The sequence below is a fragment of the Eumetopias jubatus genome, unplaced genomic scaffold (assembly GCF_037043125.1).
Source record: "Eumetopias jubatus isolate StellerSeaLion01/CBP00866 unplaced genomic scaffold, mEumJub1_p1.0 scaffold_1, whole genome shotgun sequence".
NCBI lineage: Eukaryota > Metazoa > Chordata > Mammalia > Carnivora > Otariidae > Eumetopias > Eumetopias jubatus.
Window position 1 is genome coordinate 77136597 of NW_028274807.1, and position 27373 is coordinate 77163969.

Sequence of the window (27373 nt, forward strand, 5' to 3'; positions counted from 1 at the left end):
CTTCATTTACATATCCTCCTTCCCTCCAGACAGAGACCTCCCTGAACACAAAAATCTTGTCTTGTTGCTTCGGTATTTTCGTCACTTGGGGTGGAGTCTGGTTTATGGGAGGAGCTTGGTGAATATACAAATGAATGTATGAATGAGTGAATATAAATCTTAACAATAACAATAATAATAAAAATAAAACCCAACTCTCATGTGATACATACCATGTGCAAAAATTGTGAGGGTTCTACATATATTAAGTAATTTAATCCTTAAATTAATAACCTGTTTTCCATCCCCATCTTATAAATAATAAAACTGAGGCCTGGAGGATATAAGAGATTTGTATAATCAAAGTCACATGGCTAGTAAGTGATGGAACTGGGCGTTTAGCCGCACCAGACTTTTTTCACCTCGGCTCTTTCTGACTCCTCCCTAATTGGTAGCAGTCTTGGGAAAACAAACATTTCCAAGTACATCTGTGACTGCAGTAACTAAATGCCCTCGCTGTCCTATAATTCAGGTCACTCAGGGACCATTAGCTATCTGGATGCGTCTGCTGCCATGAGGAATTTATAGAGAAAAGCAACGTGTTTAATTAAGTGGTTGTCGAAAACACCCACCCAGTATAAATGGTTTCTGGCCACAGAGGTGCTGTTGTTGCTGCCAGAGTCCTGCCACAGGTCATTAACATCTTAATGGATTCGAGGCACTTTCCAGCTTTAGTGCTTTCACCCAAGGATGCAAGGGGTCTCTTGGAGGCCCAGGGAAATGGAGGCAGGACTCGATGGATGGACCCTACTAGTGTCAGTGAAGGGCTTCAAACAGTGGATGACTCCATCAGAATTAAATTCAAGTCAAGTTCCTGATGGGCTCTAGCCCCTACATGGCAGACACCACTGGGAAGTGGGCAGAGATGGGCTTGGACAAATGTCAGTCAGAATCAGGCTCTGCCCAGGGGTGCCTGGGTGGCTCAGTCGGTTGAGCATCTGCCTTCAGCTCAGGTCATGATCCTGGAGTCCCGGGATCGAGCCCCGCATCGAGCTCCCTGCTCAGCAGGGAGTCTGCTTCTCCCTCTCCCTCTGCCTGCCACTCTGCCTACTTGTGCTATCTCTCTGTCAAATAAATAAATAAAATCTTAAAAAAAAGTAAAAAAGAATCAGGCTCTGCCTCAAGGAATGCTTTCCTCACAGTGAGCACAGTAAGCTATGCTATGGAGTATAACGTGACCAGAAAGAAGGGGGTATTCTGAGTGAATTAATATGGACAGGCTTTATAGACATAACACTTCTGAAAGACTGGAAAGTTCTGAACAAACAGAAAAGAGAGAATGACATACAAAATAAGTAAAGCGAGTGAGTACAATCATGATGATGATGTCAAAGCATTGCATCAGGAACTTTGGGAAACCAGTAGGCAGTTCACTTTGAGAATTTTTAAAGGGTAAATAAGGCTAGTAATAAGTAAATCATAGTAAATAAGGCTAGAGAGCAAAATTCATTCCATGACACGCAGGGTTTTAAAGACACAGCAGAAGGGTCCATGGGCAGTGGGGAGCCACTAAAGTCCTCGGATGATAAGCATGAGAGTGACCTGAACAAGGGCTTCTTAAATTTTAATGTATATAGGAATCAACTGGGGATCCTGTGAAAACAGATTCAAGTTTGGTATGTCTGCAGTGGGTCCTGAGGATGAGCCCTGTTAATAAATCCCTAGGTGATGCTGATGCTACTCATTCTAAGATCACTCTTTGAGTAGGAAGGTCTAGAATAGAAAAAAATTAAAAAAAAAAAAAAAAAAAGGAAGGTCTAGAATAGAATGCATGCAAAAATGGATGGGTTTGGGGAGGAGACACATTTCAGAATGTTACCTCAATTTGTATAGGACATTTATTACTTATGACTAAAAAGATTAGAAACCCTGGTTTTCAGGGTTCTTTGGGATCTTTCTACTTTTTAAAAATTATCAGTAGCAGTATTTTTCATTAAAAACATAGTTCAACACTCCTTACAGTTAGACTGGGACAAGAGAAAGTATGATTGGCCTTAGCCCATCCGCGGCACCGACCCACCCCTACAGGTATCTGACTTTTTAGTTGATTCTGGGAAAACACTAAATAGGGTCAAATGAACAGCACGGGCAGAGTAAGATCGGGAGAGGAAAAGAGGAAAAGGTCCCTGAACCTGCTCAATGAGTCTCTGCCCTCCTCCCTGCAAACAACAGACAATCAACAAAGAAACCTGACCCAGGCGCAAAGAGCATTCAGGTAATTAAACTGTGGGGATTACTGTCTCGGGAGATGAAAATTCACAAAAAGCGGCACGAGCCACATGACGGGAAGACAACAATGGGGCTGAGTGAGGGGTACTGTGAAGTCAAGCCCTCCCGTGACCTTAATAAGTGGTTGCCCTTAGACAGGTCATTTAATCTCTGGATTTCTTCATCCATAAAATAAACCCAATAGTTCCTCTTGGCCTCCTCCCATCAGTCTGTTTGAGGATCAAATGTGAGTGCAGGTATGAAAGTGATCACCCAAAGCGTTGCTTTGGGGATCCATTAGCGCCTGGGGCACCCTGTGCCTGGAAAATACTTCCTAGTTGTCTGTTCCTCAACATCCCTTTCTCTCTCAGGATGCCTCTCTTTTTATTTAAGCTTCTAGGATAGCTCTTTCTTCTGGGAAATCTTTCTAAGTTAAGCAGAGACGTCCTGCACCCTTCCATTTACCCCACCCAGCCCCAGAAACAGAACTCTGAGTTTATCCAGCCTGTTTCTGCTGGAAGAATGACAGACCACAACCCAGAAAGGGGCACACATGGAATCTGAGCACAACAGCAAAAGGATCATTTTAGCAAAAGTCAGGGCCACAGAATGCGTCGGAACCCCAGCTCTGTTTACAGCTGTGTTACTCTCTGAGCCTTGGTTTCCTCACCTCCAAACTGGAGGTAATGTTTTCTACCTCAGATAACTGCTATGAAGATTGGATTAAATGAAGAAGAGCACTTTTTAACTACAAAGTGTTATAGACTATTCCTTTTTTTAAAAATCAAAACATAAATGGAGAATGCCTTATATATTTTCATTTCTCTTTCCAATTGTGGAGCCTCACTCTGCCTTCCTGGTAAATATCCTTTACTGGGGGCTTCAGTTTTAAAAGAATAGTATCAATCATCAAATTTATGTAGGCACTGACAGTTTGGAAAGTAATCATCCAATAATAGATGAATGGTCAAGTAACTTTATAAAAACTACATGGTAACAAGGAAAAATATGAGGAAAAACCCAAGGAAAGTGCCATTTAGAGATCATCAAAGTCATGTGTATTATACCAGTGTAATGGCAAGTGAGGGGAAATCACTTATCAGAATACTTGGTACAATTTAAATGTTCAATAAATGTTATTTATTAATATCATAACCGATCTTTGGCAAAGATGCATGAAGAAAAGCTGGAATGAAAAATACACCAAAAATTAACAGTAGCTGTGCTTCTGTCAAGAACAGTGAATTTCTAATGGACTAAGGACTGTATTAAAACAAATACCCTAATTAAAAAACAAATGGCAAAACCTACGTAAGTTTACTGAGCTACATTGATAGTGAGTAGCAGAACCAGGATTCAAACCCAAGTCTTCTGACTCCAAACTCAGGACTCTTTCTATGGCACTAAGCTCACTTCCGTTCTATTGTCTATATGTTATATATGCCATATATTGATGATATGTAGATACAGAATTGGATTTCACATATTTATTATACCAAAGTGCTAGGATGGAAACCTCGGCAGGTTTAGGGGAAGGTAGGCAATGAAACAGACAGTATTTTCCACAAAGATGAAGAGCGAGGGTTACTTGAACCCCAGCCACCGGAGGCAAGTCTTCTCATTTAGGAAGAAGAGGAATGAGAACATCCGCCCCACCACTTGGGACTAATGTATTGGATAGAAAGATCCCATCTCTTCCTGCCTCCTTAAGGACCATATATAAAGACATCTTGAGTACATTCTACTGAAGAGCCACTTCATTGCCATTATAACACAATTTTTGAGACTTCACAGAGTGTCAAGATGTTCTCCTTGGTTCTGCCTTAATGTATCACTTCTGAAACCATACACACAATTTCTTCAAAAAGTTCTTTCCCAAAAGGGGCAAGAAGGACAGTGAAAGGAGGAGATGAAGTTAAGATAAACACTATCCTGACTTTATAGCTGTAGAGGCATATAAATCTCCAGGATGGGCTGGGCTGGTGGCCTGGGTCCTAACTAGAATCTTCTTAGGATTCTATTCTTAACGGTTTCAGCTAACTGGGATCTAGCTGGAGTTGATGGTTGCATATTTCCAGTTCTCCAGTTGGCCTGTCTGTCCATCCTCCTCATGTCCTCCACGCAAGTGCCTTCAAACTAATTTTTCTAATTTTACTAAATAATATTCTTGTATACATTTAGAACATCACAAAGCAGCTCCCCTGGATTGGGGTGATATCCCTTGGAAAATGCTTTTACTGACTTAATGTTATTTAATGCCTTTAGATTCTATAGGAGACAAGACTATAAGAAACAATATGTCAGGATCACTGTCCCTTTTGAAAAATCTACTTAAGAAGATAGTATCTGGATCCATATGTAAAGCCATCCATTCAACATCTCCATGTGACTACTCTAGGGACACCTCACACACATTTTTCCCCAAAACTGTGCTCAGCGAGTTCTATAAAAAGCAAATGACAAGACTGTTGGGATAACTAAATGAGATTGCATGCACCAAGTTCTTTCTGCAAGGTTTGGCATACAGCATATCCTCAATAAAGTAGAGTTATCATTTCCTTCTAAACCTGGAATGGTGGCAGTGAACCCGTCAGTTTCCCAGGCCAAAGCCTATGAGTTGCCCTGAACTCCTTCCTCACAGACGATTAAGCACAGAGATCCACAAAGTCCAGCTCTGTGGGTTATTAGTTCGCCTCTCAGTCCCAAACGCATGCTTCAGTAGGTGTTCTATGCTGAACAACAGAATTCCATGAAGCATTTCTTCTTGAAAGTGTGCCCCATGGTACACTTTTGCAGTAGAGAGCACAAGAGGGATGGAACAGGAAGAGTCTTTTTATAACCTCCAGCTCAGACTGGGGCTCAGCAGTGCGGGTGTGAGAGCAACAATGGCCTCCGCCCCAGCCTCAGGCCCAGAACACAGACGCTCAGCAGCCTTGCAGCCTCTGCTTGGCCATAAGCTTTCCCCGGCTGCCTGTTCAGGGTTCACCTACTCTTCCGTGAAAAAGGTGACTTGTGTGGAACTGGATAATAGTTTTTCTAAATGCTGGAAAAATATTTTAATTTTTTTGTGTGCAATTACAGTATCACAGCCACAGACATGACACACTTTTAAGCTTAGTCAGCATTGTTAAAAAATATCCTCTGTTGCTTTCTAGAGTTTAGACAATCCACAAAGCAATACATCGAGCTCTGACCTCTCGTGTTTGCTGACTTCCATTTTTACTTTTACATTTTACTCACTGCCACCAGGGTCGATTCCAAGTGACCAGTGTGACAGAAGGTACCGTTGAGAAGAGGTGTGTGGCAGCACATCGTGTAGCACTTCCACGACACAAATACCGTAGGCACGAGGAGCAAATGGAACAGCAAAATGAAGTCAAAAGCGTCAGAAAGTAAGGAGGTTTGAGTTCATTAGCTTTGCTTTAAATTGAATTTACTTAGTGTGGAATTTTATGTTTTAATAATTGACAATCAACTCTCAACATTGCTGAAATGGTAACATTCACCAGTCGTAAGCCAGCATGACCCAGCGCCGGCTGCCACTGGACCAGACCCGCTGATACTGCGCAGCACCTAATCCCTCAGCCAGCCTTCCCCCCATGCATTGATCCTTCACGTTTCAAACATGTACATGCTGTGCACCCTCAGCCATGATTCCAAATTCAATAAAACCCTGAAAATGGCGACTGTGGTACAAGCCAGATCTGAACCAACACGCAGCCATTTATTCTACTTTAAATATCACATATTTTCCTGCAAAAATGTTCATGTGTTTGGTTATGGGGGGCTGTCCCAGACCTCTACTGGGGTTATAAAATAAAACACATATGCATTGTTATAGTGCCCACATCACCCTCCTGCATCAAACCACTTCTGGGACTCTGACCACCCATGACTAAAAGTTGAGCTGAGCTCCTAAGTCACCCCACATCTACACCTTACACCCTTTGGTAAAGAATCAGAACCCAACTAGTGCAGGGACCCAGTCTGCCTTCCTCGCTTTATCTGTTACGTGATCTTCATCTGCCCACTTCCTTGTTCCTCATCTCCAGTTCTCATCTGTCAAATGGCAATCACAAAACCAGCAAGGCTGTCGTGCACATAAAGCAAGTTCATGGACATGAAGTTAGCTTGTCATGTGCTGTATACATTAGAGGGGTTTTTCACTCTTATCATTCTGAAACTGAAATACTTGTTTGAAAGCAAACATTCCTTAAATTGCTGGATAGCAGCTGGGGGTTTCTCATTTCCATAAAAGGAGCTAACCATTGATGTGCATAAAGCCCAGTCATCTCTCTTAAACACAAAAGCATTACACTTGAAAAGCATCTTGTGTGGTTGGTGCAGTTGGGGAAGCTGGTCTATAGTACAGTCTCTGTAACTCATAAGAACTGAATAGCTGGGTCTCATCCCATTAGAAAAAAAGAGAATAGGAGACAAGAGTAGCCCCAGGCTCTTACCTTTCTGGGCCTGTCTGTATATTTATAGGTTTGTTCAGTTTTTTTTGTTTTGTTTTGCTTTGCTGTTGTTATTTTGGGGGTTTTGGTTTTTGATTGTTTTTATTGTTGTGTTTGCCTTCCCTACATTGGTGCACAACAAACAAAGCAAGACTTAAGTGTGAAAGGTCATTCAGAACCTCTATGCATGCTCTTCCTTTGACAAATGCCGCCCATCTTCTGCTTGAACAGTCACAGTGACTGGGGGCCTATTCATTTAGCCCAGATGCCTGAATCATCTTAATTACAACTGGCAGCTCTTTCCATTACAAGAAGACAGCTTTAGGACTCCACAGGCAAAGAAAAGCAAAGGGCAAATTCTTACTATGGTAGAAATGACTGGAATCAAATCTTTCTTCAAAGTAGCTTTTTCTTTTTTTTTAAGATTTTATTTATTTATTTGACAGAGAGATCACAAGTAAGCAGAGAGGCCCAGGCAGAGAGGGAGGGGAAGCAGGCTCCCCATTGAGTGAGAAGCCCGATGCAGGGCTTGATCCCAGGACCCTGGGATCAAGACCAAAGCCGAAAGCAGACGCTTAACCGACTAAGCCACCCAGGTACCCCTGAAAGTAGCTTTTGATGGGTGGGAAGATGTGTAAAAGGATTTTGGCAGAGAGGAAGACCAAAGAGAACACAAAGGAACTATAATTTACAGAGGAGAAATGAGGGGCACCTGGGTGGCTCCGCTGGTTAAGCGTCTGACTCTTGGTTTCTTTTCAGCTCAGGTCATGATCTTGCAGTCGTGGGATTGAGCCCCAGATTGGGCTCCATGCTCAGCATGGAGTCTGCTTTGGATTTTCTCTCCCTCTCCCTCTCCTTCCCCCTCTGTCCCTCACCTCTGCTCCATCACACTCTCTCTCTAAAAATAAATAAATAAAATCTTTAAAAAACATACAGTAAAGAAGAGAAATGGTTTCAAACTGCAAAAGGAAGAAAGTCTGACAGCAAATGACAATGATTGCTTAAAATTCCACGTGAACAGGATACATCCTTCATTATTATCCAATAATATATATGAATACCACAAAGCAAAAGAGAAATAGAAAACTAGTTGCCAGATAGTCCTTATCAACTCTTTGGAGCTTCCCATTAGGTTCAGAGCTAGGTGCAAAACTTGGGTCTTTGTGGCACAACCATTCATATTTATCTGAAAACTGCTAGTTTTATTAATCATCCTAGTTGACGTTAAATCAAACAGACAGAATTATGGTGCTAAGTCTCAATGCAGATCACAAAGTCTCATTTATCTTTGGACAAATGATATCTATAGGCCTTTATAATCACTGAACAAAAACATTCAAACAAACAAAAATAAGCCAAATTTCTATAGAAATAAGACAATTAAAACATGTACTATTAAAGAAATTGCTGATTCTATTATTTGAGAATTCAAAATGCCACCCCTGGATTTTGAAAGACTGCATTTGTACATTTTTTCTTATAAATGAAAAGCACTGTAGAAACAAAATAGGTAAGTGTCTACTTCTGATTAGACCCTCAGAATTCAAGTAGATGCCTGTCTTAATCAAGGTAGACATTTTATTTGTACAAGTCAAATTTTACTTTGCAGATGGGAGGTAGGGTGTGAAATGTGCATTGGTAAAAGTGAATAAGTAAAAAGACTGAATTATAGAATTTTCTTTTCATTAGAGATAACCCAGAGATTAAAGAGATAGAGATGGATAGGACAGAAATAAAGGCAGAGGCAACCAAACAAACAAAAGCAAAAGGCCTTAACAATAGTTAGAACCTGTGAACAGAGGAGAGACACTGACATCTGTTGAAAATCCACTATGGGCTGGGGACTTCGCTAAGAATTTTACCAGGCCATCTCATTTAGCCCTTGTAACAATTCCTCAGGTGCATATCATTATCTCCAGTCTATACATGAAGAAACAAATGCTTAAAAATGATCAGGTTGGCTTTCCAAGCTCATTTTCATTCAATTCTTAGAACTCATTTGAAAAAATAATGTCATGCGGTGGTCAGTCAGGTGGACCCACAGGTGATCAGGTTCTATATTCCACTGATTGAGGGAGTTATTTTGCTGGACTGGAAGGTTGAACATTCAAGTGTTGCCCATCTTCACCACAAACCCCCCCCAAAAAAAACTTAAAGGAGATGTTCTGCCCAGGGGTGAAAGATTAAATGATTCTTTACTCAAGGTATAGGAATTACTGAGTTTTTCTGCTGGACTCTTTGGAGCCAGAAAACTTACTGAATCAACTGAGTATCCAAAATGGAGTTCTAACTACAACCTCCATTTAATATTATAGATTCTGTAGGAGAAAAGAGATACCTCTTCCTCTTATTATGTGAATATATTATTATGTGGACATATTACGTGAATATATTACTTTATCACTGTAAAGACCATGGCATTCCTAATAGTTTACTGGTAAGTGAAGAAAAAGTCACAGACACCAGTGCAAGACACAAAGGTAACCATCTTCATGGTGTCATTTGTAATTAAAGCCCTTGGAGCTAAGATAAGCCTCAGGGATGAATAGAGCACTTATTAAAGGAATAAGAACTCAAGTGTTGCACTTGGTTTTTATCTTAACTCTGGGCTGGTGGCCTGTCTTCTCTATCTTGCATGAATTTCCCGGTTTCATGGCCCATGTTATTACACATAAGATAAAATTCAAACTGTATACATTGACCTCATTCATTTTTTTAACCTTCTTTTCCACCGTCCCCTGAGTGGTATGGTTAGTAGCCTGATGTGGCTGGAAGGAGAGTACTTATAAGAGACAGATTGGAACCAAAGAGATGGGTGAGGAGGCCAGTGCAATAGTCCTTGAGAGCCATGATGAGGGCCTGACCTAAGGGAGTCAGAGTGATAGCTGAGTGAAGCGACTAGCTAGGAGTGAAACCTAGTCATACATCAGCCATAAGGGCACCACAGAACTTTACTCTCTAACTGGGGGATATGCCAATCAATGATCTTACACGGCATCCAGAAGAAATCCGTCCACATGTCTACCTTCTATTCTGCTACAGTGGTGTCAAGGAAAATGCTAGATTTCCACTGGCCTTCACTTAGCCATAACTACTCACTCTGTCAAGAGCCAGAAGCCTTGAATTGTCTCTCCAGAAGTCTTGGCTATGTGGCCTTTCAAGTCTTCTATGGCAGTCTCAATGGCCCCCGGCTGAGTGGAACAAAGAAAATACCTAGTTTAGAGAAAACTGAGCCCTCTTTGTGCTTATGATTAGTGAGTATAACCCACAGCCTCCTCCAGAAAGCTGATGGGAAAGATAGCTCTTGCATCTGTCTATTTGTTCTAGGCACAGCCTGCCCGGGAGCTGTCTTGAACTCTGGTATTTACAAAGCTGTTCTCCTTGGGTGGGACCAAAGTGATCCAAGTCCTGTCTCCCATGATCTTACTCATACTTTCTCGAAGAAATGAAGACAGCCATTTTCAGAGGGCCAGTTTTCCTGAATAAACAAGTTTATAAGAAAATTCAAAGCATTTAGCAATATATACATTTTAAAATCAAACCTTTCTCTCTTTAAAGAACACATGGCAATAAAACACCTAAATCTTTTTCTAATATTTTGACATAATTTTAGCTGACTCTGGGGAATTAACTTTTTGTCTCCTTATCTTGCATTCTTTACCCTTCTCCAAACAGGTGCTCCTACTTATGGGCCTACCTCTAGTTTAAAATTTGATTAACCCTTTTCCTGATAAGAAATTCATAGACCTCTAACTCAGTGATCCCTAAACTTTCAGTGCACATCAGAATCAAAAACACAGATGTCTGGGCACTGTTTCCAGAGTTTCTGATTTAGCAGGTCTGGAGTGGGCCTGAGAATTTGCATTTCCAACAAGTTCCCAGGTGATGCTGTTGGTGTGGGACTGTACTATGAGAACTATTGCTCTCTAGACAGTTACCCTTGGCTACACATCAAAATCACCAGGGGAGCTTTTAAAAATCCTAATGCCCAGGCTGCACACCAGGGCAATCATATCCAGATACTCAGTGGATGGGACTCACATATCAATACACCAGCATTTTTTAATGCATCCCAGATGACTCCAATATATAGCCAAGGTTGAGAACCACTACAGCCCAGGGATTATCTAGTCTAAGCCATTTCATTTTATAGGTGTGGAAACAGGGGCCAGTGTGGGGAAGTAACTTGTCAAATTCACTCAGCTAAGAAGTGGTAGAGACAAGACAAGAAAACAGACTTTCCATTGCCCCACCTACAATGCAGTGCTGGCCTCATTCCCAGCCCTGAGCTACTGACAAGTAGGTTGCCAGTTCTTGAATATTCTCTATATAACAGGGCTTTAATACTAACCACCTAATCGTCTCTAAATATTAACATTCTTAATCCTCCCAGCCTGAGACCCTTCTCTCACAAAAGGAAACCAGGACACTAGCCTGGCCTAGGATCCATCCAAATGCCTTTTCCTCTCGGAGGTTGGTTGGGGGCGGGGGTGGTAGATTAGGATTTGCTTGCTTTCTCAGTCTACGATGAAAGACTTTGAAACATTTTGGCCACAGAGTCCATAGGTCAAGGAAAAAAAAACCTTAGAATAGGAGAAACCATATACGAAAAACAGGAAAAGAATGGCACTGCTTCAGATGAAGTGGTAGGAAATGGTGCAGAGCTTTCCCTACTTAGCTCTGCCCCTCCCCCTCCAATTCACTGGGCAAAGCCCAAGTCATCCAGGAAATGTCCATTGAACAGAGTCGAGTGACCTGGGTTCCTGTTCCAGATCTGTGGTAAATCAATTCTGTGACCTCTAGCCAATGATCTGAGTTTTCTTGGCCTCCATATCCTTATGTATAAAGACAAATGAGGAGACTGAACCAGAGCTTTCTGAGCCAAACTGATGATGAAAGCCTCCTGGAAGTCTTTAAGAAAATATGATCACAGCCCTGATACTGAGACATTCTGAGTACCTCATTTTAACACATTTCCTGCTGAACTGAATAGTCAGCCAGTGGACTGAATGATTTCTGACTCCTTTGTCATCCTCAGCTGCTGGTTCACAGGTTGTCAGAGAGTTAAGATGGCAGCCTGTGCCTGCCGGAAGTTGTAAGTCATTAAATCAGTAAGTTGTGGAGCATAAATCAAGTATGCCTTGAGCCCCCACTGACAGAGAAGGCTGTGCCAACATCACTGTTCTAGGGACCCCACTGGCAGGATCAAACTAGGCTGGAGAGAAATCCCCTATAATCCCATGACAGTGCTCCCATCTCCCAACCCAAGCTTCCTGGGATACAGCCAGAATGCACCAGGCCCACTGCTCAAAATCAGCCTTTCTTTGATGACTCATCAGGCTATTTTTCCTGTCTCTCTTCGTATATCCACACAATTTCTTCCTCTAGCTAATATAGCTCAGTAGTGAAACTAATACTTTTCAGAAGAACAAAAAAAAAAAAAAAAAAACTGTAAGTGAAACTGGAGAATAATGAAATAATCCCAAAATAAGCATTTTGTTGAATGCTTTTACACCAGGCACTTTGCCAGAACATGTGAAGATGAATATAAAATTTTAGAATTTTTCAAAACCTTACTTGTCTTCCCTATGGAAAGCAACTGGCAAAATCTATCAAAATGATCTATCCTTTGATCTACACATTCCACTTCTGTGAAATCATACTACGGATGTTCTTGCATATGTGCAAAATGACAGATGTGTATGAAGAGTTCTTCGCAGCCTTATTTGTGAATAGCGAAATTTTGGAAATAAGGCACATATCAATCAATAGGGGACTTGTTAGATATAATAGGGGACACGTCCATACAATGGAACATGATGAATATGAAAAATTAGGAAATCCGTGCTAATATGGAATGATTTCAAAATGTATTATTAAGTGAAAGAAAAAATGTTCAACAGAAAAGATAAATATGTCACATTTTTGTATAAAAAAGAGAAGGGATGAGAATAAATATTTGCACGTGCTTGTATATGCTAAAGCAACTCTAGAAGGATACCTAGAAAATGCTAACAGTGGTCCCCTATGAGGGGGGAGGCACTTGATGGGACAGTGGATGGAGGTGACGTTTTACTGTACACCTTTTCAAAACCTAAACATTGAACATCAGTATGGTTTTTATAAAATGGTTGGGAGGTTTCTAGAGTACTGTCAGTGTCCTCACTGAGTGTGCTATTCTCACCTTCAGCAGAAACAGTGGTTGTGCCTTTATGGAACAGTTAATCACTGTATCCTGATAGATTATTTTACTCTCTTCCGTTTGCCATTGTGGGTTGACTGGAATAAATAAACTTCAGCCACTCAGTGTAGAAAACGAGATAGTGTGTGAACACTCTGACTTGTGTCTAGGGCAAGGTCTCTGCCTGCCGTGAGACCCATATTATGTCCTTATTATTCCAGACATCAGTTTACTCATTTGCCGAGGGGATAAGATAATAGTAACTGTAACAGAGCTGTTGGGAAATGCCAGAAGCATATGGGAACACTGAATAATAAAACACTGTATTTTCATTCTTTTTGTAATATTAAATGGAGGGAAAATAGTTGTACCAGGATTTGGGGGTCTAATGGTCACTGCAAGGGAACAATTATCTCGAAGACTCCATGCCGCCTAAGACTAATAGGAAAGTATGATGGAATAATAAGTACCCATCATCCAATACATATATATTTCTAATGCTAAATTTGAAGAAAAATCATGAGGAGGGCTTCTTATTTACAAGTCATTACACAGCATAGTAGGCAATATCTTTTCTAATAGTTCAGCACTGAATGTCTTCAGTCAAAACAAACCTACTGAGGGAATTTCAAAGACGTGTGTGTGTGTGTGTGTGTTTCCCTATATTTCTGTAAGCTGGACTAGCCAGGGGCCAGTTGTCACATAATTAATACTCCCATCTGCTGCTAATAGTTTCCCATGTACTGGACTCCTTAGCCAGACAGTAAGAGGAGGGGGCAGCATAGAGAGGAATGCTCCCAGGGACTCAGACACAATAGGATCTCTCTTGTGGGTGTCACCATGCCCAGATAGAAATCACTCTGTGGTAAACACATACGGGCAGAAAAACAGCTCTAAATTGGATGTGATTTGTAAAGTCCAGGGCAAAGTTGTCTCTCTTTGAAAATAAAGGAAATGCTTCTTATTTTATTATTGTTAAGTGCCTACCCTCAGAACGAAACATCAACTTTATTACAATCTTCAAGGGATTTCAGTGTAAGGAGGGGAATCAAGAAATCTTTTGCCCAGTGAGATATGTAATTTCTAGACCAGGAAGAAGCTCACACAGACAATAACAATACAACTAATATATTTAGTTGTTCCCAATGAAAGAGCAAGACACAGGGAACCCTATAGTAAGAGAAGAGGAGAAGGGAGAGAGTATGAAAGCCAAATTAGTGTCATGAAAGCAATGACATCTTGCTACACAATGGGAAGTCCCAAACCTGCTTATTAAGGTCTCGTTCCTCACAATAGAACACAGGCTATAAAAAGGCCATGGGGAACCATTAATTAAATATTAAAAGATCAAATAGTTTTAGTCCCATTAGTTTGTATGTAATTTACATCCTCAAGTACAAATTTAGAGATAATTCCCCATCCCTAATCGCTTTCAACTTTCTGATAAGGTATCTGCAAATATAGAGTCCTACAGGGAGTTTAAAAATATCTTTCCCCATGCGTATCAAGTATTGTTCCTTTCATAAGAAGTTGCTTTTGAATATCAGTCTCCACAACTAAAGGGATTATCATAATATACCTCGAGTTATTAGCCTTGAGTGGTACTTTTGTTCAGAAAAGGCACTAGGCCTTTTTTAGATATGTCTAAGCAATAAAATAGCAAATGAACAAAACAGGAGGAAAAAAATATCCAAGCAGAGTGATAGCAAGTGCTTCAGACATTCATTCCTATGACCTCTCATTCATTGTCCAAGGTCAGAGGCTCTGGAGGGGTGGTAAAAAGTATCAGGAGTCCTGGCTCTCAGTCTTGGCATGGCTCCTAAATTGCTGGTTGACTTTGGACAAGTCACATCTCCTTTGTGTGTTTCAGGGGTTGGATTAAATTTTCCTCTAAGGCCCCTTCTGGCTCCGAGCAAGAACATCGCTATGTTGGAAGGGCACAGTTCAGGAAATAAATAATAGTCTGGAAGCCTGTGGTAGGAAGCAACATCCCAGATGCCCCATGAAATAACATAAGAGGTTTAAGGAACCAGATTGACTTCTTTTATGATCTGGTATGATCTAATACATGAGGTTATAATGCTAAAAAAATGACTCTTGGGGGCACCTGGGTGGCTTAGTAGGCTAAGCAATCGACTCTTGATTTCAGCTCAGGTCATGATCTCAGGGTTGTGAGACTGAGCCTCTTGTTTGTCCTGAATTAATTTAAACTTCCAGAGCAGTCACATCTTTGTGTATCCAGCTTGAAACTCATATAATTGATCTTCTTATTATAGCATTGGGCATCTACTCCTGGAGCCTAAGAAACTCAGTGCCATACTACCACAGCAAGCCAAAGAGTAACTTTCCTTTCTGGGTTAAAAGATACAAGTAGGAAACAACTTACATGTCCATCAAAAGTTGAATAAATTGTAGCATATCTCTATAGTGGAATGTTATTGAATTGTGAAAAATGAGTTTATGGAGGTATAGTTATTGACACAGAAATATTTTTATGCAACGAATTGTACATGTGAGGAAATAAATAAGACAGGATATACACCAAAATGTATAAGCACACATTCAATATACTTTGGTTAATGTTGGGCAGGGAGATTATGGTGGCTTTTATTTTGCTTATAGACATTTTTCTTTTTAATTTTTCCAATAAGCTACCTTTTGTGAAATGATTTTAAAACATTTAATAAAATGCTTGATCAAGGAATTCCTCAACTCATTTACTTACTGTTCTTCTGAATTTACAACCTATATGCTTTAAACTCTTGCACTGTAATAAACTTACTTCTTTTTAATTGCTTCTTGGGATCATAGAAATATGAATTGGGAATTGGGAAACTTGGGTTCTAACCCTAGCTTTAGCACTTACTACTAGCGTCTTGGGCAAGTTGGTGCTTATTAATGGTTATGACACTGGACAAGCAACAACCCCTCTCTGGGCCTTAGTTACTTCTGAAAACGAGAGTGTTGACTAGCTCGTTGGTGCTCAAGGTGTGGTCTATGGACAGATTGCATCTTATTGCCAGAGGATCTATATAAATGCAGAATCTAAGACCTTCCTCTAGGCCTACTGAATCAGACCAGCATTTTCACAAGATTTGCAGGTCATTTGTTTGCATGATAAAATGGAGAACCAGTGGACCAGATCATCTGTCGATCTCGTTTCAGCTCTAAGAAATGATACTTTATGATGAATCTTTCATAGATCCGAATCATTCAGAGCCGGGGTCTTATTGAATTATTCCCTGAGAAATGAATGAGTTTCCTTAACTCAAACCTCTTTATTGCTATAGACGCTATACATCTACATTTATATCTCCTTCTGGAAGTCATGGTGAGGTCACGGGCATCTTAATGTCACTCCCTATGACCAACTACAGAAATGGGAATGCCAAATCAACAAGAAAAGGAGAAAGCATTCATAATAGCAACGAGATGCTGCTTAGGAAATGTTAATAGACGTGTCATACACTGTACTAAAAATATTTACAAAATCAGCCTACTTAAACCTCTGTATAAAACTAGTATTTTATCCACACATTGCAAATGAGGAAATTTATAGGTATAGATAAAAATATAAAAATACATATAAAGCACATTCATTATATTCACATGCTCACAGAATATATATTATGTGGTCTGAAGGAGAGCAAATGCTGAGTGCCTTGGGAATGTAGCCCTCACAGCTCCTAAAGAATCCTCAAGTCTACTTTAAACTCATTAACATTAGAAGCTTTCCCTCCCAACATCTTGAGAACTTAGGGCTTGTTTCTATATACCCGAGGGAGAAGATACTCTTCACATGGACTGGAGTCAGTCATTGACTGACTTAGAAAGGGGCCATACGTGCAGTTGTACATGAGGTGGGAAGAGCTCTGGACTTAGAGACAGGAGATACAGATTCTAGCTAAAGCTATTCCACTAATATTGTGTGACTTGGTCAGGTCACTTCACTCCCCTGAAGCTGCACTGTTTACAATGAAGCAAGAGTGCTAAGTCCTCCCCTGCCTACCTTACAGTGTGGCTCCAGGGAACTTCACTTGATAAGTTACATAGAGCCACACAAATAAAAGCATCATTCAAACAAACAAAGAAAAGCTCCATGGTGGCTTCAAACTGTGTCGATTTAGCTAAGCTAAAACTACATTTTTCTAGAATTTCTTTTCCTGTTTCCCAATTAGAGTTGGCCACAAGAGACATTAGTGTCAGACTGGCAAGGCAGAAGTGACACATCGGTCATTTCCCTGCGGAAGATCAGTGCAGGCCCGCAGTGACTGCGGCAGCTCATATTCACGGCTGCTTCACTTGATGGCGTGGCGCAGCTTCAGGCCCATCACCAGATGCAAAGACAACAGCTTTGCAGAGACTCCCCAGCCAGCCCTCATGACTGCACCAGCTTCTGAGCACAATGAATCTCTTATTCCATACCACTCATGGTTGTTATCTCATCAAACTGTGACTGATACATCATCATTACCAAAGATGAGACAACTTTAGGGGATGCTTTGATTTCCTTCACAGATGTATCTTACAACTTAATTTTGCTTATTCAATAACGTTCACATACTTTAGAAAACAAACTATATGCTCTGCCTAGACAAAGACGCTCACACAAACACGCACATAGCATAGCACCTACCAAAGCACCTTAACACATACGAGTGGCTAAATACAGATGATACGGGTATATCTTAGCTTCAAACATGCACGCGCACACGTGCGTGCACACACACGTACATGCACACACACACACACTGAGTCACATTAGCTGAATTTTTATCTTAACCAAAGATGTTTTAAAAGCTACCAAATCAGGATTCATTAAAACTTTGTAAATTGTCACAATGTCTTAGCCACCATTTAATTATAAGATTGAGTTGAGAAAAACCTTTTTTCAAGATGTGTCCCACGTATGCTTCAAAGATGAGATACTCTCCTTTGTCACACTGTACAATCCCCAGTTTTGCCACCGACTGATTATAGCCTGTGAGCCAGCAATTACTGTGTAAACAAGAACATTGAAGGATTGGGAAAGAACATTGATAAGTAGGAAGGAGAGTTCGAGAGAAAGAGAAAAGTACTCAAACCCAGGAAGCACTCTCCACTTGATCCAAATGCTAGAAGTTCAAAATATCTTTTTTTTTTCTTTTTAAGAGAGAGTGAGTGAGCAGGGGAAGGGGGAGAGGGAGAGGGAGAGAGAGAATCTCAAGTAGGCTCCACACCCAGTACAGTGCAGAGCCTGACATGGGGTTCAATCCCACAACCCCCAAGATCATGACCTGAGCCAAAATTAAGAGTCAGATACTCAACCGACTGAGCCACCCAGGCGCCCCATCAATCTTTGTATCTAGATATACAAACCCCATCCTCATTACCCATCCATCCATTTACTCTCTCAGCTCTAATGCTCAGGTAAAAGAGGTCAGCTGCAGACAGCAGCCAAAGGTTTGGGATTTCGAAGTGCCTGCTCCCACACGTAACACCAGCAGCCCAGTGTAGACCCTGAGGTTCAATCCATTCTCAGCAAGCCTTTCCACTCCATCACCCATGTCTTTTTCAAACATGCAACAAATAACCACTCTGGGCACACAACTTTATATTCTAGCTGCTTGGGTTTTCTCTCCATAGATCATTAATCTGTGGAGATCAGGTTTAACATGAACACAGGACTGAGGAGCCAAAGATCCACAGACACTGGATAACCGACTTCTCCTCAATACTACCTGGTTATCAAAAATAGACCCTTAACTTCTCTGAAATTCAGCCCCTTCACCTGTAAAATGGGGAGAAGGATAACTAATTCACAGTTATTATGACTATTACATGAGATAACAAATGTGAAAATACTTGGTAATATTAGAATATTGTAAGAATTGTCTTGTACAGTACTTCAGGGCACCAAAAACTTTACCCGTGTAGCAAAGTACTTCCGTGAGACAAAAGGTCGGTGATAAGGATTGGGGTACAGTGTTGATTCGGTCACACTTGGCTGCCTTGAAATCTGCCTTGGCTCTGGGTCCATGCCTGGGTCCCCCTCCTCCGTGGACAGCTGGTCAGTCTCAGAGGGTTGGTAATCTCCCTCCTGCTTCAGAGATACAGGCTGGAATCCTTCAAAACTCCTAATCATTGACATTTCTTCTACCTAAAACAAGAGAAGAAATAATCTTTTCATTAGGGAAAAAATAAAGGGAAAAGAAGTCACCTCTGTCCTGGCCAGGGCAAAAAGTCGACAGGGTGCAAATGATGCTCCTGAAACTGACAAAGGCACTCACTTGTTAACTAAACAAAGGCCTTAATGAATGCAGTTCAATAACACAGACTGCATTACCCTGTTGGGCCATTTACCAGGGGAGCGAAGCAGAGACCCTTTAGACAGACAAAAGGGTCTGCAAGTAGGTCCATTTTCCCACCTTGAATCCCAGAGGACAAGAAGCGGAGTACAGAGATGGCAGTATGAAATAATTACCAAGCAGTTGATCTTCATGATTTCATAGAATTTTTGCTTAAAAACCCACCAGCCTGCCAACATATTTAACAGGTAAATGGAATGATAATGCACCTTCTTGAATGCTGCTTGGGTAGTAATAGGGCACAAAAGCACTTAGAACTGAGCATATTTTGACTCAAAAACAACAATTCTAAAATTCTATCGTAAGGAAATAATTTAGACAAATGCCTAAAAATATCAATATTGAAGTAGTTCATCACATGTCTCTAATAACAGAAAAATACACAACTTTATGTCTAATAGCAAAACATTTATAAAACAGCCACATTAGACACTCAAACAACATTGTATCTAATACCAAAAGAATATAGTAAAACTAAGAACTGGTCAGTAGGGAACTGGCTAAATATGTTATATCATAAAGTGAAATATAATGTAGTCATTAAAAATATAAATGCATATTTTTATCATGGAAATCTGTCCAAAATATATTGTTAGTGGAAAAACATTATGAATAATTATGACTTACTATATTCAAATGGGTTAAAATAATTCAGATTCAAAAAGAAAAAAAGAAAGAAGAAAGGAAACTGGGAGTTGAATATGTATATACATGTATTGTGTGACAGGGCTAGAAAACGTCTAAAAAGAAATCAGAGAGGGAGATGAACCATGAGAGACTATGGACCATGGGAAACAATCTGAGGGCTTCAGAGGGGCAGAGAGTGGGAGAAGGGGTAACAGGGTGATGGGTACTGAGGAGGGCACATGCTGTAATGAGCACTGGGTGTTATACTTAACTAATGAATCATTGAACACTACATCAAAAACTAAAAAAAAAAAAAAGGAAATAAAATAGAATATTAACGGTTATTTCTGGATGAGGTTATTTTAATTTTTTGTTTTCGTAAGTCTCTGGATGCTTACAATGATTATATATAAGTAAAAACATGATAAACTTATTTCTATTCTGTAAATATACAGCAGAATTAAACAAAATAAATAGAAAGCACACACTAGCCTAGTAAAAAGCACCCCTACATCAGGTCACCATTTCCAAGCTGAGGCCAGATAGGCAGACCTGCAGTAAGTACACCGTCCATGCTACATAGAAGGTAGGTTTTGTGCCTGGCTTCACTGTGACTGGGAACACCATCTTATCCTCAGAGCTGCCTCAGTGCTCCTACTCAGATAAATCTCATTCCCTCGATTCTTGTGAAACACTAGACAGTGAGAAACAGCCCCAACCCCAGCAAGTGTACATTCTTAACATTGGAATTAGAGTATTCAAGAGAGGTAAAAATAGTATGAGCATATAACCTATTGCCTAAAGCTGGACACTTTGGAGCATGAAAAACATACTATTAACAATTATGTCAGAATGAGAGAGTAAATCAGGATTATCTCAGGCAAAGGTGGACATACACAGTCACCCTGAGGGGCTTGAATGCAGGAGAAAACACAGCTGGTTAGGGGGGCTCACCAGTGAAAAGCCCTCCACAGTCCCCATCTGATCCTCCCAGCAACCATAGAAGATGATTTTACCTGCATCTCTCTGGGGATCACAGCGTTTAGGGGACCCACCCAGGGCACACTCAGATCATCGTGGCAGCACCTGGATGCCCACCCCGGGCTCCCAACCATGCTTCCTGTCAATCCAGCACGCCCATCATGAGGCACGCTGTGTTGCAGCAGGAAGGCTTTGCTGAGTCTTCAGTAATTTTTTTAAGTTAGATGCATAAAAGGCAGAGATTGGCCTGTAAGAAATACAAGGCGCACCCACAGAAGCAGGAAAAATTGTGTGTGCATGTGCAAGTGTATGTGTGTATGTGTGTGGTGTGTGTGTGTGTGTGAGAGAGAGAGAGACAGAAACAGAGACAGAGAGAACAATCGGTGAAGCACTTTGGCCTCCCTGGCAGGTCTGTCACCTCAATCAAACAGTGGCTGTTGGAAGGAAGTGTGTTTCTAGAGTTCCCTGTAACCTGTTAAGGAAAGTTTGTGCCTTTGGGGAAGGAAAGCCTGCTTCTGTATTTGCCACACTCTGGGAACACACGCCTCACAACAGACATCTGCAGAAGGCTCCCGTGCCTGAAAAACAGAGGGAGGACTTAATTAGCACCACTTCCTCTCCCTCAGGCTGTCTTCTCTGGAAACACTCAGGGAAAAGAATCAGAGCACTTTGAGACCAAGCTGTTTGAGATCCAGGAAAGAAGGAAACTCAGCTCCAGTTAAATTCTTACAGCCACGAATCGTGGAAAATGGAACCCGGCTGCCTTACTCCGGGATGATTCCAGCTCTGCTCTAGTCACGGGGACATCTTTGTAAGGACAATGAATGTGACTTCTTCAACAACCTCCCCAATGTGAGAGGAGTGCCAAGCACCGAAGCGGCCAGCTTTATTCCTCATCAACCTCTGCCCAGCCAATGTTTCTCCCGAATTCAATAGATATGTTCTCCTACCTCTGCCTGAGTAGTATACATTGAAACACTAAAAGCGTATTAATACTGAAAACAAATCTAGACAAATTCAAATGTTTCCACTGCCTTACATGGATAAAGCATGCCTTGCAACAGACCCATCTGGAGCCATTTATAATTTAAAAAGATCATTATTCTCTAACACTTCTTGGAATCTTAAATGTTAGCATTTAGTACTCAAGTAGCACAATTTCTAAGGAAAGTAAGGTCAAGGCTTAGAAAAGAATAAGTCCGTACTTTTTGACCTAATCTCATTCCAGGACACTCTGAAGAAGAAAAAGAGTGCAGTATTAATTGCTTATTCTGGGAGGTAATGAAAAATCAGAAATCAACTAAACACCTAACAGCCAAGGAATTGCTAAGTCTGTCCAATTGATACCGTGCAGACATTTAAAATAACTTGCATAAGCACTGCTGCAGCAGGGAAGTAAAGGATGTATCTTCCTAGGTGGAAAAAAAAAAAAAAGCAAAAGCAAAAAACAAAGACTTTCTCTAGATAGGAGGATTTGAATAATTTTTACATTGGTAAAGAGCACAAGGAAAATACTTAGATTTATTGAGGTAGTTGGATTGAAACTGAATTTTTGCCTTTTAAAAAAAGTTTTTGTAATTGTGTTAGTGCTGCTTTTGCAATAAGAAATAAAACATTTAATAAATATTTTGATTTGCAAATTCTGGTATAATCTGAAACTGCCCCTCACCCCCCGACACGGAGGGCAAGGAGAGACCAAAGAACAGACCAATCCAAATTGGTAGGTGGCAGGTTTAACAAGCAAGGCAACTCACATATGAATTTGTCTTGGGCGCCTCAAGACAAGCACATCTCTGCATGTGCCCGCCAGAATCTTAAAAGTTTATACACAGGACATACCTGGATTCAGTCACATATAAGGTCAAAATGGTCTCAGCAATACCTTACTCTCTCTCTCTTTCTCTCTCTCTAGGCTGTGTCCTTCAAGTGGCTCCCACCGTGGGAATAGTGGGTGGCGTGTATGTTTCAAGGGCAGAGGAGAGAGGAGAAGTTTCCGATTGCTCTGGGGCTCGCTCAGGGGTCAACTAGTGGTCCTATCTTCTCCATGACCTCCTCAAATGTAACGCCAAATAAATATCTAAAGAAGCACTATTCTTCCTTCCGTTAGATGGTAAGAATTCTATATTTTTCAGCTGCCAGCAAATTCAGAGCTAAACTTAATACAGTATTGCAGTAAATAACTTATTTCTGGGTCCTCATCTAAGTATACCTGCCTCACTGTATACGTGCTTTCATCTGTGTTTCTGTGACTTTTTCTGATAATATTTCAGAAGCATATAGGGCATAAATTGTAGCTCGAGAATCAATGTCTAGTCCAACTCCTTCATTTTGCAAACTGCGGAATGCTCAGGAGGGGGACTCGCCCAAGGACACGCAGCTAAATAGAAACAAGACAGGACTCCTGACTCTTGTTCACTGCTTCAAGTTGTATCACTTAGAAGAAAAGCAGAGAAGCAGTTGTCAAACTTAGGTGTTGGTCAACTGGAAACAATTTTGTCTAATGTCTCCATCAGTCAGCTCTGCTTTGCTCTGGGATGGAAGATACACCTCCCATGGAACAAGGCTCACCCCAGTTTCTCTTGGATCCGCAGCAGGTACCCAGCACCCAGCCCTGTGAACTAAAGCTTTCTCCTCTACCTTGCAGTCAGGCTGACTTATCTCTTAGGTTCAACAGGCGTAGTGCCTATGGTCCACAAACCTTTTAGGGGCTCAGGAAACGTGTTAATTTATTTTAAAATTGGAAGAGACAAATTAAAAATTGCATGGTCAAAAGAAACGTTTTGATTTTTTTCTCATGTCAGGAAAAAAAGTGAAATTTGTAGGACACCCAAAACTTTTGGTTTTGCCTAAAACCGAAAAAATGGGGGAACCATTTAAAGTCATAAAGAAATGTAAGTTTTAATATTGATAATGTTATGGAGAGGTGGAGAGGTCCATAAAGGCTAAAGAGTTTTAGGCTCATGAAAATGATAATGTGGCCCTGAATTAAACCTACATCCTACTACAGACATTGCCTGCTTAATATTCCATTCTGGGACTCCATCCTAAATCATCAGAACTAGAAACATTCCCTACCCTTTCCAGTGCCTTCCAAACCTTTATTCTGGAAGATTCTGTTCCAGCTGAAAGATTTCTGTCCTGTGGACAAACTGTGCAAACTCAAGACAATTATTTTTTGCTTTATTAAAATCAAAGAGAGATCCAGAAGAGCTGACCCCAATAAATATTTGTTTTCTAGAAAAGCATACAATGAACTATGCTGAAAACTTCTGATCAGCTTTAAAGAAGTAGCTGGCCACACTGAGTGGCCACCACTCCAACCAGAGGCAAAGAAAGGGAGAGTTTGGGGACTTTCTCGTTTTCACAAGAGTTTAATAAAGAATAGGTTAGACATAACAAAAAGAATCACAGAGATAACAGTAAAATAAACAGAGATAGCAGTAAACCTCAGGGCTGTTTCACGGTGAGCCTCTTTTCAAGGGCCATGCATGCCACTCTCCAGCACTATGTTCCCCCTTTTTCCATCCAGTTGTAAGAAGTCCTTGGCTCCTCACCCTCTCTGCCTCCCTGGCAAGCCTGCACAGCTGTTTCTCCCTTACTTTCCCTGTCTTCTCCATGTATTTCCATAAGTCTCCATGGGATTGTTTTTAACCCTATTGCAGGTGTCTTGTGATTTCCATAAAGCTTTTGAAATATTAATACCTACTTAAGGATCCCCATTACTGCCTCTCCGGATCCTTGGGCAGACAGAATGCCTAGTTAGGAAACACCCATCCACATTTTGTAAATGAGGAAACTGAGGCCCAGTTGGGTTCTGTTTCTCCCCTGAACTGTCCAGTTAGTCAATTAAAAAGAAGTAATAAAGAATGAAGTTATGGCCAGCCCGGGATTAAAAATACTCTTTCCGGAGGATTATCTGCGGGCCAGCTAGGAGCTTAGAAAAGTCCCTGGTTTGCTGACAAGAACTGCTGCCTCTTGCAGGTGAGGTAGTGCTGGGCTGGGGAGGGAGCGTGGGAGTAAGTTCCTGTGGCTTATGTTGCTTTCAAAGAAGTCGACTGCTTTTCTGATGGTGACACCTCTACCCACTAGAAGGGGTTAACATGCTCGAGGCACATCCCCAAAATAAAAATCCACTTTTAATTTTGACATTTTATAAAGGTAATTTATGTGAATTTATATGTGCAGCCTTTCCTGAGTCTCTTCGAGAACAGCCAAGGGATGTGTGGTGGATAAACAATACTCGAACACTTCCAAACTCCAACGAGCCCTCCTCGGTACCAGCTGAGATAAGAGAATTGGCAAACAAGCCTTCACAATTTCACATTTTGTGCATTAGGGATAACATGCCAGCAGGGCTCCTCTGTATCCTGGGGAAAAGTTGAATGGATGCAGGGTCTCTTCCCTCCCAGCTGCCCCCTGGTGGGCAGGGTCCTGTGCTCATTCAGCAAGGGGGCGGGCGGAACATAAGGCCAGCATGAAGAACGCACCCCCACTCATTCACTGAGTAACCCTAGGGAAGTCACTCCTCTTTCTGCACCGCAGATTCCTCATCTGCAAAATGAGAGGCCAGACTTTATGGTTTGCATAAATGAGTAACTCATTTCAATCAAAGCAGATCCACTTCTCTGCTTTGGGATCTTTTCTGAAGCTTTCACGTGGGGAGAACACTATGTGAAAGTTTGAAAACTCTTGGAGTAATTATTCCCAAGTTTCCTTCCAGTTCAATAGCTCCACAAGATTTGATGGACTTTTCTCCAGTACCCAGAATATTCTAGATCTAAGTCTGGAGAGGTGGCTCATGTATGGTTTCCCCCATCTCATCTTCATTATGTGACTCCCATGAATATGGTAGTTCCCTGTGATGCACAGGCTGTGGGGTCAGAGGAAGACAACTGCCATGTCATGAATTTGGGTGCCCATTGTGAAGACTCTGGGGTGTTTGGCCGCCTCTGAATACCCTCCAGTGCAAATGGCTATCTATCTACATTGACCAGAGCTGATAGGGCATCCACTGGGCACCTCACTCAGGCCAGGGCTAGAGATACACTAAGGCCCCAATAAGTCTTCTCGCATTTAAAAAGGAAAACATGCAGAGATTTGCTGAGCCCCTCATACAAGACACATAATTTTTAAAGGGGGTTCTTTGAAAATATATACGGAAAAGAATTGATAAAGACAAAGATATTGACTAGAGAACTTTGTGAGATTACAGATCCCTTGTGACTCCCTGAGATTAATTTTCTTACACACTCCCACAAACACTTGTTTGGGTTTGAGTAAGGCTTGGGTCCCTGACTTGTAGCATTTACCTCAACGTTGTGTAATCCCCATGACATCCCTGTCTTCACTCCTGGGCCATGAGCAACTCTGAGCACTCATCTTTATAGCCCGGAATTGGCATGAGCATGGCATAAAGCAGCCACAAAGTACAAGTTCTCAAATGGATGCCCTGCTTGTTTCTCTGTCAGGTCTAAGTTTGAAAGGCAAGGCTTCTGTCAGATCCATTGTTGTTGGCACATGACCCCCTACCTCATACATGAGTACTCAGTAAATGTTGGTGGGCTGAGTAATGAAGCCCTGTGCTCAACAGGAATGGAAACATCTTCTGGACACACGCAGACACAGACACACATAGAAGCACGTGCCACACAGTCTTTCCTCCAAGAAGCTCATTGTCTAGCAGACAATCGCAGACTTTGGTGACAGAGCCCCACTAGGAATACGTGCACAAATACCCTGGAGAAAGAAGGCAGGATTAACAGGGCTGAGTGGAGGGAGGGTTGAGAGTGTGGAAAGTGAAAAGTGTGGAGAAAGGCTCCGTAGAGCCAACCGCATGTTGGAGACAGGCGAGGCCATTGTTTGCACAGCTGTGAGGTGTGAAGAGGGGGGTGTTCAAAAGACGGCAGGTAATATGGTATATGTAGCTGAGACATCAGCTGCCCACCTCCAGCCCACACCCCTTGAGAAGCTGGTAACCCTTGCTTAAAATTGCCGCTCTCTGACGGGATGATAGTCGGAAGTCCTCCTCACACCTCCTCTCTGCATCACCACACCTCCATACCTGCTGGAACAGCTCCCGCACAGGCAACCCAAATGCAGCATCAGGGCTGGCACTTGTAAGGGTTCCACTCTCCCCAGATGCTTCGTGAGATTAACATCACTAAGGATTGAGAGAAGTCATGGAGAGGTGAGTCGCATTGCATATGGTCCAACTTTGCACCATTCATCTGTTTCTTCTTTATTTCCAGGGTAACAATTTCTTCCTAGTATGTGTGTTTATTATTTGAAGGACATATCTGTTTCATCCACATCTCCAAGTCACTCGGGTTCTCCCCTTCAGCACCCCGAATAAATGGAGTTCCCCCACGAAGATAAATTCTGGAGGTAGCTATTAATATACACTTGTACAAGGATTTGTGAGTTGGGGAGGAGCTGGCTGGGGATGTGCTTGAAAAGGCAGAAGGAAGCCAATCTGTAAGCCAGGAGTCACACGTAGTGACTTATCTCACACAGTAGAGGTGTCCTAATTAGCA

The 27373-nt window shown here is 41.4% G+C and overlaps 1 protein-coding gene across 2 annotated transcripts in view; it reads right to left on the reverse strand.

Moving 5' to 3' along the window:
- The window catches only part of TPRG1 (tumor protein p63 regulated 1), a 202197-nt gene that overhangs the window by 84491 nt on the left and 90333 nt on the right, over nt 1-27373 (reverse strand). The window contains exons 3-4 of one of the 2 annotated variants that reach the window (XM_028100915.2): nt 18794-19024; nt 9804-9895 (exon numbers count right to left, since the gene is read on the reverse strand). In XM_028100915.2, the coding sequence (XP_027956716.1) occupies nt 9804-9895; nt 18794-19015 (314 nt within the window). In that variant the 5' untranslated portion in view covers nt 19016-19024. The remainder of the gene's footprint in view (nt 1-9803; nt 9896-18793; nt 19025-27373) is intronic. The other variant, XM_088025057.1, reaches the window with a different exon arrangement.